Below are 17,152 nucleotides of genomic sequence, written 5' to 3'. Positions count from 1 at the left end.
TCCATCACGCGTTGGGTTCCGTTCTTTCCTTCTATGTTCCCTCTTGTCTCTTTTCTATTCCCGCTTCTTCCCTTTTATCATCAGTAACTTCCTTTTCCTGACAGTCTACGTGCGTCCCTTTCCCTCTCCATCAACCGTTCCACTCTTTCTTCCCTCGCCACTCATCCGTCTTGTCTTCTCCACAATCCCCCTCAGCTCCACGGGCTCCGGCGGCGTGGGCGACCGGGTCTTGGCCCAGCTCCTGACAGAGATGGACGGCGTCGAGCAGCTCCGGGACGTCACAGTGCTGGCCGCCACCAACCGGCCCGACATGATCGATAAGGTAAACGGGCGCCGGCGCTCCGTCTTTCCTCCTCTTTGGTCCATGATTGATAAGGTTGAGGGGATGTTGTGTGTTTGTCCCGCTCGTCTCCTGTTGTAGATGATTGATAAGGTTAAAGGTCGCTCGCTCTAGCGGGCCTTCCACGCCACTCTCTTCAGACGGTGTCACCGCGTCGCTTTGTTGCAGCCGAACGTTCACGGCTTCGTTGGTTTGGGGGGTGTTTGGTTTCAAAGTGTTTTAGCAGTTGTTTAGCACTTTGGCTGACCGGCGCTGAATAACTCCTCCAAGGGATCAAATGTTGTTTAATCCAGACTGGAAAGGGGGAAACTCAAACCAAAGGTTCAACCATCTGCACTCACCTTCTCATCTAGAACACCAACAACATTAACGCCATGATTCTTTGCTAGGTTTTATCCATTGCTGCCACACACAACCTGTCAAGTGTGGTTTGATCCAGATCAGCTCATTGATTTAAATTGAAAATGCTCAGATCTTCTTTTTTTTTTGTCATGCTAGCGCCTCATGGGGTCGTAGTGTTGGCGTTCCCATTAGCCTTATGCATGCTAACATGCTAAACCAAAATGAGGAGCCGAGCAAACTTTATTCCTGCTCAGCATCCGGCTGTTTGAGTGCACGTTAGCTGGCGGTAGCATTTAGCGCAAAGCAGAGATGCTAACGTTGTCATAGGCTCTTAGAGTTGTATTTGTATATGTTCATGTTTTAAGCCATCAGGACTTTATCTGTTGCGTCTGGCAGCCATGACAGAATAAATGAATGCACATTTCAAATCTCGTTCTGTTGTTTTCGCTCCAGGTTTAGTTCAGATGCTCTGCCCTCGTCCTTTTTCTATTTTCCTACCCTTTTATCTTCTCCTCTTCCTCTGCCCATCCACAAAAGCTTTCTCCTGTCTCTTATCCACCCATCTCCGTCCTAACGAAATTTCCTGAGCGCTAATCAAAGACGGCGTCTGGCCCTCGTCAAAAGGACTCGGGAAAAGAGGATGTCGCGGCGCTTCTTAAGCTCCTGCTCGAGCTGCCGTCTGTCTCTGTTTTGCTTCCTTCATTTCTGTCTTTGATTTTCCTTCCGAACTCACTTTAGATGCACTTCATGAACTTTAACGCTGTCAAGAAGAGTCGATTAGATTAGAAAGCAGCATACCCACCTTTTTAAATGATGTTGAGCAGCAAATAATGTCCTTTATTTTTGAAACATTCATCAATCTTCCATTATTTCCAGGTTTTTTTTCGGCCATTCTGACATATGGTGAATTTGAACTCTGGCAAAAACTATATTTCAGTAATTCTTGCTCAGACTCGCATGTTTGGGATGTTTTCTGCTCAGATTTTGAGGAATTCTTTCCACATTTCAGTCCAAATAATACAACTTTTCGAGTCGGAATAAATCTGACTGACATATTTTGCTCTTATTTTCTTCTGAAACTTAGTAGTTCACTGATTACTTTGTGTAAAAGCTGTTTTATAGTACCACTGTAAAGGCAGTCGCAGGTATCTTTAGCTTTTGATGAGTAGTTTCACGTATAAAATTGAATGTCATTAGTGTTTTGCTTTCAGAGATCACTCTGCCAGTCCCAGTCCAACACAAACATAGTTTGCTCTTCTTCTTTTACTCCTTTTTTTCCAATATCTCAACTCCAAAAAGAGCCTCAAGCATCCCCACGTCTGCATAAAAAAAATAAAAATAAATAGCGAACAGCTAACTTCTCATTGCAAATCCATCAGCGCACGGAGATACTCCTTGGAGAAATCCCCCTCTTATAAATGTTGGGTACCCCCTCATCCCCGCGTGTTCCACCCCCACCCCTTTCCTAGCCCACTTGTGGTGAATTGATCCATCGCTGCGGCCGGGGAATGACAGCGACTTCCTCCACCTCTGCAAATGGTCGTCGTCTTATTTCAAACTCTATTAACAGCTGAGAAACGGGGTGTGTGTCAGAGAGAGAGAGAGAGAGAGAGAGTACAGCGGTAGGTAGGGGGGGGGGTCAAGCCCCTGGGTGCACAGATGGGGAAACCCCAGGCGTCCATCCACAAGCTGGCCTCCCTCTCAGGAAGTGGTCTCCCGGGCAGCTGAGAAATCAGATTACCTCCTCCTTCCTGCACCCCCACCGAGAGGATGTGTGTGTGTGTGTGTGTGTTTGGCGAGGTTCATTTGAATGAGGAACATATGACATACATGGGGAGATGAAGCTGGCAAAGAAACAGATGACCCCCCCCCCCCACGGCTTTAGCACCCTATATCTTTGCCACCGTCGATGCTGACAGTTCACACCGGACATGGGAGAGCATTTCCATACCAATGGGAGGATGTGATGGGACAAATGAAGATTAATGGGACACCGGGGGTGTCAATGAAGTCATTGTCGAGGCTCCTGGGGGCCTCAGCTGTTTGATGGACCGGAGTGGGGAGGGATGGAGGGGAGAAAGTCGAGTTTATTTTGGTTTGAAAGTAGCAGGCCTGATGTCTTTCACACGACGCCTCAAGGCGGCGTTTATTTCCGCTCCTCGTCCGATTTAAAGATCGTTCAGAGTTCGGAGACTCTTTCCAACCTGTCTCGCTTCTGCAGAGTTCATAAAGAGGTGGTTTTAGTCACGTAAGCAAACCCTGAAGCTAATTGTGTCCCTTTAGCCGGTTACAGTTTTGTTCCGAGTCCTTTGTTGACCTTCTCCTCAGGAAAAGACGGTGTCGGTTTGTTGTTTTACTCGGTAACCCGTTTGTTTGTCCTAACGTTCGCCGGGCTTCGTCCGGGCTATCGGCAGGCGCGGGGGCCGGGGGTTTGCAGTGGAGAAGATTAGTAGCAGATGGGTCTTTTGTTTGGGACCAGAAGTTCCCGACTGTGTTCTTATCAGATCAAGGGCCGAAAGCAAAACGGAGGCAATAGAATTATAGTTGAAAGGCCAATGCGTCTATCCCGAAGCTACGTAACAGCGATTAGCATGGCTGTCAGCGGAGGCTGTAGGGCTCTCCATACGGAAGTCAGTAAGAGAATGCTTCTTAGATTTTATGCTAGTAGCATGCCTATGTGGCTGTGTTCAAATGCTAAAATAGCATGCTAAGCCACTTGCATGTTCGGTGTGGTTAAAATTTTTACATGCCTGTCCCAGCTGTGATCATATTAGCATTTTAACATTAGCATTTAGCTCAGCACTGCGTCACAGAGCTGTAGAAGAAAATCCTAACTAAGTTAAGAGCTTTTAGCAAATTTTAATCAAGAAAAAACTTCAAAAACACAAATCAAGGACTGCGACTGTAAAAACATACATTCCTGGAAAAAATGGAATATATATTGACATATTTAGCTGCTTGGAATGAGATCGCGTCCGGCTACCGATGACTTGTGACACAGACATAGAGACGTTCCTCTGCTCTGACTGTAACGCTCATCAACCGCAGCTTCAAAGAGTCTCTTTTCTTTTCTGTCCACTTACGTTCAGGTCTCGTCTCTTGACGTTGGGTAAAATCAGCCCCCCCCCCCCCTGCGCTGCAGTGTGGCGTCTGTGCAGGAGATGGTGCCAAACCCGACATGGGTCGGCTCTTTGGAGAATTAGTTTCAATCCTGGTAATTCCTACAGATCAGCCTCCCGCCAGAGAACATTCACATGAAAAGCCCTGCCACCGCGTTGCCCAACGAATAAACGTGTTTTCAGTTCCCACTGCATGAGGATAAAGTATGTGCTTGAAGATGGAAGTGATAACGACATGTTCTTTTTGGCCTGCGACAGCAGGAACATGCCACACTAAATCAATCCCGGCGTATAAAACAGGCTTAAAGTGGACGTCTCGGGGAACTACGTCACGTTTGATATGTTTTGCGGGTTAGACTGTAACGACGTTCTAGGTCCTAAATTCACAATAATTTGACTGTTGTGTCCTTTTTTGCTGTTGAAGTTCTACAGCGCGAGTTATGCCACTGAAACACGAGCCCTTGTGAAATATTTTATGAGCCTTCGTGGACGTGCGGTCTAGAACATTCATCAAGTAACTCATGCAAGCGTTGTACTTTAGCTACACGATCGCAATTTATGATACGAGTTCGTCTGAATTCAACCAAGAACCACACAATTCTCCGTTTGCCGCCATCGGCGGGGGCCGTCTTGTGATTCCGTGTTGATAAAGGTGCTTTAATTCACGAGGTCGCTCTCGCCTACTGGGCTTCAGCGGAAGTCGGATAAATACCTGAACATCTGCCAGTGTTTTCTGAGCCCGTCTGGACGTTGCTAATTGTAATCACAGGCGAATTCTGCCAGACTGTAATTAGTGGGCCACTTGGTAAATATTCAGGCATTAGCTAAGTGTAGCTTTGACCCCTCCCCTCTCTCTTTATATATATGTGTGTGTGTGTGGCTTTCAATTCATGCATGCTGCTGTCATGCAACTCAAACTATTTTGACTTTGTCTCTCGCACTGCGTTGTGACTCTCTCTTCTATTTAAATCTATCATGTGTTAGATCTAGTCATGTGTTAATGTGACCCCTCCTCCTCTGCTCTGATAGCAAACCAATCAGAGGGGGAGTAGGGCGGGGTCACGGCATCACCATAGTATGAGTTATATTAAACAGATCCTTGATACTGTTGCACATTTTAACAAAATATGAAATGAAAGAAACAAAGCTTCATATTTTAATGACAAAGTTGAGCAGATCTTTTGCTTTTTTTACCTGATCATTTCTATAAAATGATAAATTATTTTAATGTCATTATTCAACATGGAATATTTTTTTAGATCATTTGCATGATTATCATTAATACGCATGGCAAACAATGTAAAGCAGCTCATAAAACGAGTGCACATTGTGTGTTATTTCTTGTGTTATCGTGTGTCTAAATTTCACGCGCAACATTTCATCCTTTGTCCGTCGGCGGCGTCAAGCGGCCGTGGAAGGATCCTCAGACCTCTCCTTCATGAATACCTTTTGTTTCGCCTTTTCTTTGGCAGAAACCTCCACCTGAGCCATGCATCCACTCAACAGGAAACAACTCTTGGCTAAAAGACCAGCTGGAAGCCACCCAGTCAAAACAGGCCGTACTTTATTTTGTGTTGAACTGACGTTATCATCTCCCAAGCTTTGCTCTCCTCTCGTGACGAGCCGAGCATGATGGAATCTCTATTGGTGCTGTCTTAAAGGATTATAGCTCATTCACTGTTTATTCCTGACTGCACAGTTCTGAATAGGGCCCCGCTGCCTCGGTACAGGGTGTCCTGCTGGAGCTGAGCTGTCTATATTGCCCACACTGTCGCTGCTGGAGCCTCTCTGCGTCCACGTCGCGTTCCTTTTACCCGTCGTGGCGGGGCGATTTCTCATTATTAATCACCAGCTGCAGCTTTGGGGCGTTCGTTTTTGCTGAACGCCGTCCAGTTACGGGACCGTTTCGTGCCCGGGTTGTGTTTCTAAGATGCAGTAATGAGAAGGCAGCGTGGAAGTTTTGGCTTGTGGCTTAGTGAAGCTACAAAAAGTGTGTGCGTGTCTTTGTAGGCGAGAAACGGGATGCCACCTAGGGATGGATGAGCTCTGGGAAGCTGTGTGTGTGTGTGTGTGTGTGTGTGTGTGTGTGTGAGCATTGGGGGAGCAGGATCCCCGGGCAAGTATCAGACTTCAAGGACTGTATTAGTATCAGCTTACGCATGCGTTCATCCAAGAATACGACCACAAAAAGCCTCCAATCTAACCAAATACAGGAAGAAGAGAAAATCCCTGCAAGACCAGAGCGACTCTGGTTTTTACGCGGCCACAAACTTAGTGGAAGAAATTTGGTGAAATCTAAGAAGAGTTTGAGCAGCGGTCTTAGAAGCCTCTGAAATGCAAGAAGAAGAAGAAGAAACTGCTTGGATAAATCAAAAGACGCTGCATGTCTGCCAGCTGCTCCTCTGTTTTGGGGAGCTGCAGAGAGATGATGGTGGAGGAAGGTGTGTGTTGGGGAGGAGGAGGAGGGAGGGATAGGGAGGAAATGAGGGCTCTTTGTGCTCTGCTACCTGGCAGACATCTCCAGCATGTGTCGTCTTGCCTCTTGGCAAGCTGAGACCACCGGCGCCCTTGGAATGCTCTCAGTTCAGGAAATCTCATTTATTCTCCTAAATGCTGCTCCTACCCTCCCTCCTGCAGCACCACGGGAGCGCTAGAATCTTTCTTCTTTTTTTATTATCCATATCTGTAAAATGACAAAGATCCTTCTGTGCTCTTTTTTTTAATGACGTGGACTTGTTTTAGTGTGCAGACTTGAAATAGTTTGTGAATTTCTACATTTTCACCATAAAATGCAGGAATGTTTAATTATAGCTTGTGTTTTCTTTTATGGCATGAGAATGAGCTCTGTTTGGCTGCAGCACACATCATCAGTGAGGTGATGTAAAGTTAAAGTGTAATATGAGCAATCATAATAAAAAAACACAAATCAATAAGCATGTCTTTTGGTTCCTAGTCAATCAATCAATCAATCAATCCATGGTCTGTCCATTCTGCTTAGATCTGTGCATTTAATTTTCAGTGCAGATGCTTCGTTGTTAAACATTATTTAGCAAATCCAATCATCCACAGAGATAAAGGAAGTTTGTCTACCTGGAAAAGATCAGCTGTTATGTTAGCCGATTGGGCTAACGGCACTGTTAGCAACGATGGCGCTGTCTTTTTATTGCTAACAAGCTCACGCTCAGACATGCCAGAAAGACTGAAGCTGACTGATCACCGGCACACGTGTTCTACGTTAGTTGGAGAGGAAATAACTCTCCATACCGAGGACTGCCGGACTTACAAACCCTGGTTGTGGTGATGTCGTTGTTTGCCGACCATTTGGCTCCACTTTCCCCTCACACGGCTCCGATGCTCTCTGTTGGTTGTCGGTCGTTTTAGCCGAGCTGGCCGTGCCACGGTGAAAACGTTTCTGCGTCAGAAGAGCCGTCGTTTTAGCCGAGCTGGCCGTGCCACGGTGAAAACGTTTCTGCGTCAGAAGAGCCTCGTCTGTTTGCGTTTGTCTCTTTTCGCTTTCTAATTGTGTGCGCCGGCTCACTTTGGGCCGAACAGCCAACCAGATAAAGCTGGCGGCGTGGGCCGATTAGTGCCACAGGAGCGAGAACCGGGCCCACAGACACTCTGGACAGCCTGACATTGTCCAACAGCCGTGTCCAAGTCCAGAGCGGCGGCTGAAGGGACAGAGCGCCGCCTGTTTGGTGCCCCATCTATGGTTTGTGTGAAAACAAGGGCGCTGGAAGGAGTCATCATTCGTGATCGTCAGGATACAATCAGATCCATGCACATACAGAAAAGAAGCTGGTAGGGGGCCAACTGGAGGGGGGGGGGGGGGGGGCGACACATAATAACCCCTTTGTCTGTTCCAAATGTCCCCCGCTGAAGCTCCCTGCTGCAGGAATCCCAACACCACATTAAGAGCTGCTTACAAGAAGTTAAGGTGTAAGATTTGGGTGGATTTGAAATGGGAGTTGGTGGAGGAGGGGGGGGGGGGGGGGTCCCGTGATGTTGATGGCGTGTCTCCCCCCCCCCCCCCCCCCCGTGCAGTTTTTTTTGTTCACCTCAACAAAGCCCATCGCTGTGTTTGGAGAAGGGCTAAACAAATGGGCTACTATTTCCCGGAGTCATTTCAGAGGTGGGAGTAACGTATCCCCGTATAAATCCTCTGCCGGCTTCAGTCATCTCCATCAAGATTTAAGTTACCCATTGTAGCTGAAGTGAAATCAATCCCACCAGGGCCTTCTGTGAGGGGGGGGGCTCTTTGGCTGTCAAAGGGGGGAGTTGTGTTTCCGTGTGCTGGAGCTGCATGCATATATCAGCTCGAGTTAAGCATGTGGTTAAGTAGATTCCTGTGGATGTATGAAAAGCCTTCAGCTGTGTGTGTGTGTGCGTGTGTGTGTGTGTGTGTTTAGAGGAGGGACAATTAGCATTAACGTTAGGATAACGCCTGCAGCTTATGTTTGTTGCTAATCTCCTGGTTGCTATTTGAATAACTTTGATCTTCATAATGTCAGAATATTAATGACTTTAAATATTCTTTTCATCCAAATGAGGTTTATTAAAGGATTATTTGTGTTTGACCAACAGCCAAAAAGTAAAATCTGTTCTACGACCTCTTATTACTTTACATAATAGTTACATTTGGGGAAATATAATATTGTTATATTGTTTTATTTTTTTCTTCCTCCCTTCAAAAGTTCACCAATCAAAGCCAAGTGGACTGCCAGGGATTTTGAGTGGAACCTTTTTTACAACAGCACGACCCCCCCCCCCGAGGTCAGGCAGAGATACAACAATAAAAGTGAGGCCTTTGAGGCCCTGCAGCAAAGACTTGGCAGATGCATCGGAACGAGTGCGACAGCGCAGTGTCATTCCATTTCCTCTTTCACAGGGTCTGCTTGATGAATGGCCGTGTGAAAGGTCTGGGGTCGCGCCGCGGTGTGGATGGGCGTGTGCGCTTTGTGGAAAGGGGTCATCGGCTCTTCTCCCCCCCTCCTCTGCATGTCATCTCTGAAGTCCAAGTAATTTATAGCTTTCAGGAAGTCCCCAGAAGTTCCCTTATGACCAAAAGATCCTTGACATGGGTGGGGTGGGGGGGGGGTCACACACACGACATGCTCTCATGTATTTCTTGTGTCAAAAGGGAGGTCCCATCCTAAATCCAGTCGCTTGAGAAATAAAATAATTCCAGAGGGTGCCCAAAAACGAATCTCTTTCACCTCCTGCTGCTTCCGGGAGGAGGCGAGGGGATGCCACAGCCTCCCGGGAGCTTTAGATGGCCTGGAGGAGATGTGGCTCTGCCCTCGTTCTGCATCACCCGTCCCTCTTTGCTGAACTCCCTCGCTCCCTCCACTAAGCCTCCCCCCTCCCTCCCTCCCTCCCTCCCTCCTCGCCTTCCCGTTCGCTCCCTGCCGGGGCCTCTGAGTTTGGACTGCCTTCCCCTTTGGCTTTCCCCTCTTCCTTCCTTCCTTCCTCAGTTCCTCCGCTAATAGCTCCCTTGTTCCCGACTAGCCGGGGCTGCCAGTTGAGCGGTCATTCGTGGAAGATTCATTCGAAGCACAGTAATTGTAAACAGACAGGGCGAGCGAGAGAGGCACGTTCGAGCATTCGTCAGACAGAAAGGAGAAAGGAGAAACTCTGTCTTTTCCTTGGACTCCCCCTTCACGTCCTCCTTCCTTCTTTCCCTCATATCTCCATCATCTTTATTACTTATCCGGTTGCCCCCTGTACCTCCCTAATTTTCTGCTCGTAATTCAGGTACCACTTACATCCGTGGGCGATCGGTGTCTTATTTCACTGCTAAACGCTAAACGGACTTGCGAGCCGCCCTCGGCTGCTTGATGCAGACGGTCTACGCGCTTGAAATCTTGTTTTGCCTCCCTGACATCGAGTCACATGCTTGTTTTGCTTTTTAATCGCTTCTAGCTCCATGGAGAAACCAACGCATGACCACAGAGTGAAACAAATACAGATTCAAAATATTGTGACCTTCTGACACCCATTTGAGATCCTCAAGCCGGCGCTAGTTGATAAATATCTAAACCAGATGCAGTATCTTTAGTAAACCTCATCAAACTCTTATCTTGCCAGCGAAAGCGGTTCCAGAGAACATGAAGTATTTAGTAAATTAGGTTAAATAATGCATGCAAACCTTAGATATCCTCTGCCAGTGGAATAGTTGGGCAATTCAAGCTTTTAGGGCAATTACACAAATTGTATTTTATGCAGCCGGCTAACCTTTTACGGGTCAGCAGTATGGGCTAATATTTCAAATCGCCTGTCTTATCAGGAAGCAGCAGTCAAAGCAAGATTCGAATCCAACCACGCTGCACCAAATTACAGTAAAGTGTTCCTATCTGCTGTGTGTTTCTGGGAATGGAAGGATTTAATGGCGGATACTTGTGTCTCAGGCTCGGCTTCTTTGGCGTTCTGTGGTGAGTGGGATATCTGCGTAGGAGTACATTACTTTGAGTTGCCCCAGTAGCAAATAAATTCATTTGCTGGCCAGTGGAGAGCCTGAACATGAGAGAGGACGACACGAGTAATGTGTCTAGAGGTGAGAATCCAGAAGGGCCGGACAACCAGACCGGTCCGCGACCTCAAACGACTGCCTCATAAAGCCTTCTCTGCAGTCCGTCAGCAGACAGCCAGTTGCACGCCGCTCACGTTTCCCTTTTTGTCCTCTTTGCAAATGTTTTGCTTCTTTATTTCTCTTCCTTTCCCACCACGCATCGCTCCAGTCCAGCGGAGGCTGATTATAAAAGATTTCGGCAGTGTTATCAAGCCTGCGCTGCATCCGCTCTTCTCCGCTTGAACAATTTCAGAACCGCTTTCCGGCAGTTAAGTTTCTGCTTTATCTCTCTCAAATACACGCCTACACATGTGCGGATTGAGCGATGCCAGTCATTAGCGTACCTGCATCCCATGCGATACTCGCTCACGTCGAATGAAAAGCAACATTTGAGCGTTTACTCAACTGCAAACTGACACGGAGTCGCTAAAAGACCACATGCCCAGCTGTAAACATACCACAGTAGGCTTTGGCTTTGCGATCGCCTGTGTGTTTTCACTCAGTTACCTTTTGTTGCGTGCAATAAACGTGACTCAGTTGTTAGGTCATGGGTAAACATTTGTCTTCAGATAATGCTTCCACCAGCTATTATGAAGAGCCCTTTGAGCACGGGCAAAAGCGCCGTTTCTGAATGAATGGGGCATTGCATACTCTCACAGTGGAGTTAAATGCATGTTCTGCAAAAGTACAGGGTTGTCTAAGGACACAATAAAAGTATGGGCAGGAAGTGCCGAAGTAATTGGCGGTTCATAATGCCTTTCTTCCACATTCCTACATTACTATAAAACCAGAGTACCGGTAGTATTTTTTCTTTTTTTTTTTTTTATGTCAATGACTCTGACTTTTGACATCGTTTTTTGTAATCAATGAATTTGAGCTTGACAAACTTTCAGACTCTTTACAGCCAGTTTTTATTCGCATTCGCATTCCTCCGGGTTAGTCCCTCAATCCGAATAGATTTTGCTTTTTAAAGAATAGGAAAAACTAAAGAAAGAATGAGGTTGTTCTCTGTCGTGGTTTTACTATGCTGCCCTTGAAAACCGCCTTTTTTCGGTTTGATTGCGGTGTGGATTCTTTCAAGACAAGCAAAGCACACTAAATGCAGCACGGTCAACTGGTCCAATCCCGATTTAAGGCGTAGGGAAGCGTACAGCAACCGATTAGATGACGGAGGCCACTAATTAAAAGCTACATGCTCTACAGATTACATTAATGTTATTTTCTTTAGCATTGACCAGGGCTATAATTTCTGAGCTCGCTTGTATGTCGGTGCACATTCCAGGACAGCTGCCTTCTGTGTTTGGAAAATCCTTGTGCACAGAGGCAGCACTGTCCGGCTACCCGGCTCCCTTGTTGGTAGTTTGGAATGAGGAGAACAAAAAAAGCACAAACTTGGGGACATTTGGAAAAATCCTAGAGCCTCCACATCATTCAGAATAGATTAGAAACCATTCATTAGGCCTTTTCAACAAGAGTCTGCTTTCAGAAATGTTTCCCTTCCTGGATTGGGTTCCGTGGATTGCTGCCAATACATTTTGTGTGTTGTGAATCGGAGATTGCATTATGCTCGAGTGGTTTGGGTGGTTAACCAACACGCTTGCTTTGGAAGGGCTGCAGGGAAATGTTGAGCACCTGAGGAAACCCACAGGGTTGCTCACAAAAGACTAGGTCTTGTATGCATTCTGAAAACGCTTCCAGAGTAATGGTGTCCATTTGGCAGAGTGACCCAGAACACTTGTCTTTCTGCTGTAATTGTAAAATGAGGGCGCACAAGGCAATTTGGTTGAGCTGGATTGTTGGCATTCCCAGAAATAGGCAACAAAGTGAGCCAAATAATCAAAAATGGGTTCAAATATTCAGAGGAGAGCAAGTCTGTGGGTATTGTTTTCCCAATGAACACGAAACGTTTCATTATAATCAGGAAAAGAGAGCTGGCCAGACACGACTCAGCGTAGCCTTAGAAATAAAATGGTCTGGACATGCTTCATATAAACACGAGTTTCCTGATTCTATTTCTTGCTCATTGTTTTAAAGGCGATTACTTTTCACTTTGAGCTGTTGTGCAACCTTCACGACACACTTGATAAGGTCTTTTTTTGGGGGAACAGATTTCATTTCCTCTGGTTGCAGTCATTTTGCTAAGGGCTGGGGAAATATATCATTTTCGTCAAGTTCAAGAAGTCGAAGCGAGGGAACACCCAGCTGACTGCCCCCCCCCCTTACGCAAGCAGTACGCATGTGCATCCTGAGTCTTCTTGTCGTTGTTTCCTTCCCAGCAGTGATGCCCGATATACTCCGAGGAGGATAGCCTCCCCACACCACCCCAAGAAAAGTCCCTCAACCCTTTTCTCAACTGATGGAGAGAAAAGAAAAGAGAGAGGAAATAACTGAGCCCTTGTGTCTTCGCTTCCATTCCACATAATGTTTTTTCCAGACCTACAACTCTGAAGGCTGACCTTCGCTCACAAACCGGATTTTTCCTGTAGCCTGCACCTTAGATTTCAGGAAATGTACAAAACAGGATAGCCAAGCACAACATATTTCTTTTGTTAGGGTTTTTTCTTTTTGTTTGGGGGGGGGGGGGTTGCAAATCCAGTGACGACAGCAGCCAGGGCTGCAGTGATTTTCCTTTTTTAGCTTTGTCTGCATCATCTGCTGTCGATGGTGCGATTGTTCAGCTGTACACGGTCCTCAGGAAGCGCAGCAACACAGACATTGCACAACAGTTTGCAACAAGGCGCTCACTCTGCTGGGCTGACTCTGCACCCAGGTCACAATGATTTGCACGTTGAAACAGTCACAGCCAAAGGGCTCCTGAGCCTCTATTTTAATTACTGGGCAGAACTCCCCATTTGCCTTTCAGGCCAGGGCAAATGTTGCGTAATTGTTCAGGGGGGGGGGGGGGGGTGCTGTTGACACAGAGGTGACTGCGTCCTTGTCCCTTGGTCATAGTAGCCACAGTAGCTCATTGATTAGTTGCTCAATGCAAGATAACATTTTGGCAGTTTCCACCCTGCAGCAATCACGCTAGTTTACCAGCATCCAAGTTGTGAAGATGAACGCCCCCCCCGACATTCTGGTTGTAAAACGGACACCCAATGGTGCCTGTTTAAAGTCTTTAATTGAGAAAGCGTAATTACCACGCTGTTCTTTTCCCATGCAATCCTATGACTTGGGTTTGGCGTTCCATATGCTAAAATACGTCAAACTCCTCCACTCATGGTAGAAAAGGAGTAGAAAGTTTCATATACATGTACATACATTATGTATTCCTGCCGCCGAGCCCCTTTTTATTAGTTTGCCTTTATCTAACAAAGGACAAAGGGACTCAGTCATATCTAATTTTAGAAACTCGATACCCACCGTAATAACAGTTACAGCTGATGAAGCGTTCCCATTTCTGGCCGCGGCGTATATTTATTACGAATGTGTTTATTGGCGACTACTGGCCGTTGCACCTGTCACTATATTTGGCGACGCCATAACTGTTGGGGCCACAATCTAGACTCACCCACTCTCCACGTTCCTTACCATGTTTGCTTTTCCCAGTTTTTTTTTTTCTTTCTCTCCGACCAATCAAGGGGGAATTAGCTGACTTCCGGAGAAAAAGGGGGCAGCCTGCTAATTTTAGATTGACTTGATTGAGCTCAGAGGCCGAAGGGATCAAACCCACATCCGCTGGAAAAAAAACAAGGAAGCTAATTCTAACCATAACATTACTAACATATGTTTTGCTCTACCCAAAGTGCTGATTTGAGATCTGCTTGAAGCGGCGCTCCGGGGCTGAAGCCTTCCCTGCTGCACCGCGGCAAAGGACCGTTCTTTCTTGTGGCATGTTTTGTGGCTATTGGCCCACCATGTGTATATTTATAGAGGCTGGGTCATGACACATGCACATGGACCACTTGTTCTCTCTGAAGGACACGAGGCAGTCTCTTTCCAAAGCTTACTGTTTTTGTAAGTGCGAGTGTATATCTTTCACTGTGGCATCATTTATTTTCAGGGTGTTGAAGCTGCATTCGTTTAAATGAAATTATGTCAAGACCGACCGCCGTACGAAAGTCATGTTTGCGCAAGACCAATGAGAAGTTCTTTGTCAGAGATTCGGCGACTGGCCACCTGGGCAGGTAGACACATTTAATGTAGCAGGCAATGAAAGCAACGGTTATTTAATCCATTCCCATCAACTTTTAGAGGATTAACGTGAGGACATCTCGGCCTATCCCACTTGCACTCCATTCCAGAAGAGAATCAGTCTAATGATCATCAAACCCTTTTACTACAGTTAGATTTGCAGCTAGTTATTGAGGTTCCTTCATACCAGGACATCCGGCTGTGCAGAATAATCATATCGCTGTGTAATCACGCCAGAGAGCGTCTCCATTATGATTTATACATTCACTGGTAGAGGCGTGTCAACAACAGTGATGCTGGATGCTGGAAGAGCGTAACAAATGGTCAGACTCGATCTTTGGAGTCTTCAAAGGGAGCTTTGTAATGAGAACGTTGCTAGCGGTTTAGCCCTCGGGGGTCAGCTATAGAGATGCTTAACTGCTGCTAACTACCAGACCAATTACTGACAAAGACGACTCGAGGAAGAGACACTCGATGCGGCTACCACAGAACCCCCCCCCCCCCACATCCTCCAGCTCATTTGGTCTAATAGCCCTAACCTCAACCCTGATCCATTGTAGCCCCCCCCCCCCCCGGGCCTTTCTCAGCTCCCAGTCCAGCTTTGTGTCGCCACTTTTCCTGTCAATACTTTGTTTTTTGCCATCTTTGTCTTGGGAAGCTGAGATGTGTTTATTGGTGGGGGATTTGACAAATAGAGTTTTGAGGGTCTTTTTAGTTTGTTTGTTTGTTTAATGGGAAAAATGGGAGTAAATCATTGTATGTATCCTGTAAAGTTAGAATTCGAAAGCCCGAGGGAGGACATTTCTTCAGAGGTGAAATAACGTTAATGATCATCCTTTGTGAGATAATAGCTCCATTTAGGATGTTTTTTTCAGAGTGCTTCTCCGGGTTTTTTTTTTTTATGGCGCCTGATATTTGTTTGCGAGGTTCTATTAAACAATAGCTGTTAGTGGATCGGCAGAAACAGGAAGGGTACAGTATCCTTTCTGGAAAATACACATAGCCCCATCACTTCATTAGTCTTCTCATGCACGGCCTTATGGGAGGGATTTAACGCAATCAGAGTCAATAAGGGAAGTGATCTAGCTCACAAACTAGCATGCTATCCGTCATTCTATAAGCGCGCTGCCAGGTCGACGGAGAGTCCGATGTAGTTGTGTCGAGCCGACGGTAATTTCTCATTCCTTGAGTCCGTCTCGATTCCCGAGCTTAATCCCCAGCTGGCTAGCGGTTCCGTGCTAAAGCTGGGAGATGCGTAGGACTTAATTCCTACACGCTAAAGCATTACCGTCTGCACAGGGCCCACAGGGACAAGATGGTCGCCAGGTGTCTTCCTGTCTTCAAAGTGTCGGCATTGTTAATCATGCCCCCACCCTTCCTCAGCCCTTACACCACATACACACCCTTACTCCTTGTTCCCCTGCCTCCTTTTTTTGGGGGGGGGGTCTGTCACCCAGCTGCATTTCCTGCGGGGTTTATGTACAGTTCTGGCCCAATTGGAACCACATTGGCAAAGCAGCGTGCCATCTAAGTGAAGTCACCGCAATTCAAATGGGTGGCACAGAAGAGGATAGCTGGAGAAGCTGTGCCTGCCTGTAAAGCTCCAGCCTGCCCTTTAGCCCCCCCAAGCAGACTCCTGCTTCCCTTTAATGTGGCCACTTTTATTCTTCAATCCCCCCCCCGGATCCTCACTTCATCCACTGCTTCAAAGGGAAATGTATCTTTCATCTATCTTTGCTAACGGTATTAGCGCCGCTCATGCAGCTTCTGCAGCTGCAAGGCCTCAACCACCAGAGAGAAGAAGTGATAACCAGAACAATTTTTTTCTGAATGGGAACATGGGGCGTTGATGTCATTCAAATTTGTGCCAAGTATTTGACATTTGCATAGCAAGGTGCGGCTTCTATTTTGACAAACGGGACGTTTTAACAGCACGGCGGGGATCGTAAAACCCTGTGAGGTTATTAGCATCTTTTATTGACCCAGAGAAATGGGAATCATTAATGACTTTGTGTTTGGGGAATGCCGCCTGCTCTGTTCCGTCATAAATGACACGCGCATCCTCTTTGTGGACTTTATAGTCATTTTCGGTTCATGTCAAGGTTGGATCTCTTTTCACTTGTTCTGTTGTGGAAAGGCACATTGCATTTAATTTGACGTGTCGGCTGCCGAGGCCGAGTTTCATTAGCGGCACAGAGGGTGCACTCTCAGTGCCCTTGCTGACGCAAAGCCAGGCAAGTAGAAAAAGAGCTCTTTCCTCTGGAAAAGCACCAGGGGGACTATTTCTGTAGTTTTAAATTTGTTAAAGAGGGCCAGAGAAGCGGGAGGGGGGGGGGGGGGTGTTCGGTTGTGAGCTGCAGACTGTTTCACGTGCCAGATCTGAAATGCGCTCCTCTGGGCTGGGAGATGGTTGAACTCTGGGCCATGGCGCTCCGGGAGAGGAAGTCCCTGGCCTGGGGAGTTTCAGACATCCTGTTTTGGAGTGCCATTGGCTGGGCCTGTTGGACGCCACCTGCAGATTATAGTTGCAGGTCAGCCAATAGACCGAGGACAGCAGATGAACGCCACACGCATCTTGCTGTTTGACTCATAAAGGATTCCCTTTGTCTCACTTCCTCCCACTCTTTCTTTCTTTTCTAGATTTTTCTT

At 46.8% G+C, this 17,152-nt stretch overlaps 1 protein-coding gene across 1 annotated transcript in view; it reads left to right on the top strand.

The window, feature by feature from the left end:
• afg2a (AFG2 AAA ATPase homolog A) overlaps positions 1–17,152 on the top strand; it is a 67,261-nt gene that overhangs the window by 20,067 nt on the left and 30,042 nt on the right. The window contains exon 15 of the mRNA XM_068740646.1: positions 196–322. Within this exon, the coding sequence (XP_068596747.1) occupies positions 196–322 (127 nt within the window). The remainder of the gene's footprint in view (positions 1–195; positions 323–17,152) is intronic.

This window comes from Brachionichthys hirsutus, chromosome 6, assembly GCF_040956055.1.
Source record: "Brachionichthys hirsutus isolate HB-005 chromosome 6, CSIRO-AGI_Bhir_v1, whole genome shotgun sequence".
NCBI classification, from domain to species: domain Eukaryota; kingdom Metazoa; phylum Chordata; class Actinopteri; order Lophiiformes; family Brachionichthyidae; genus Brachionichthys; species Brachionichthys hirsutus.
This window is presented reverse-complemented; position numbering and strand designations above follow the sequence as displayed.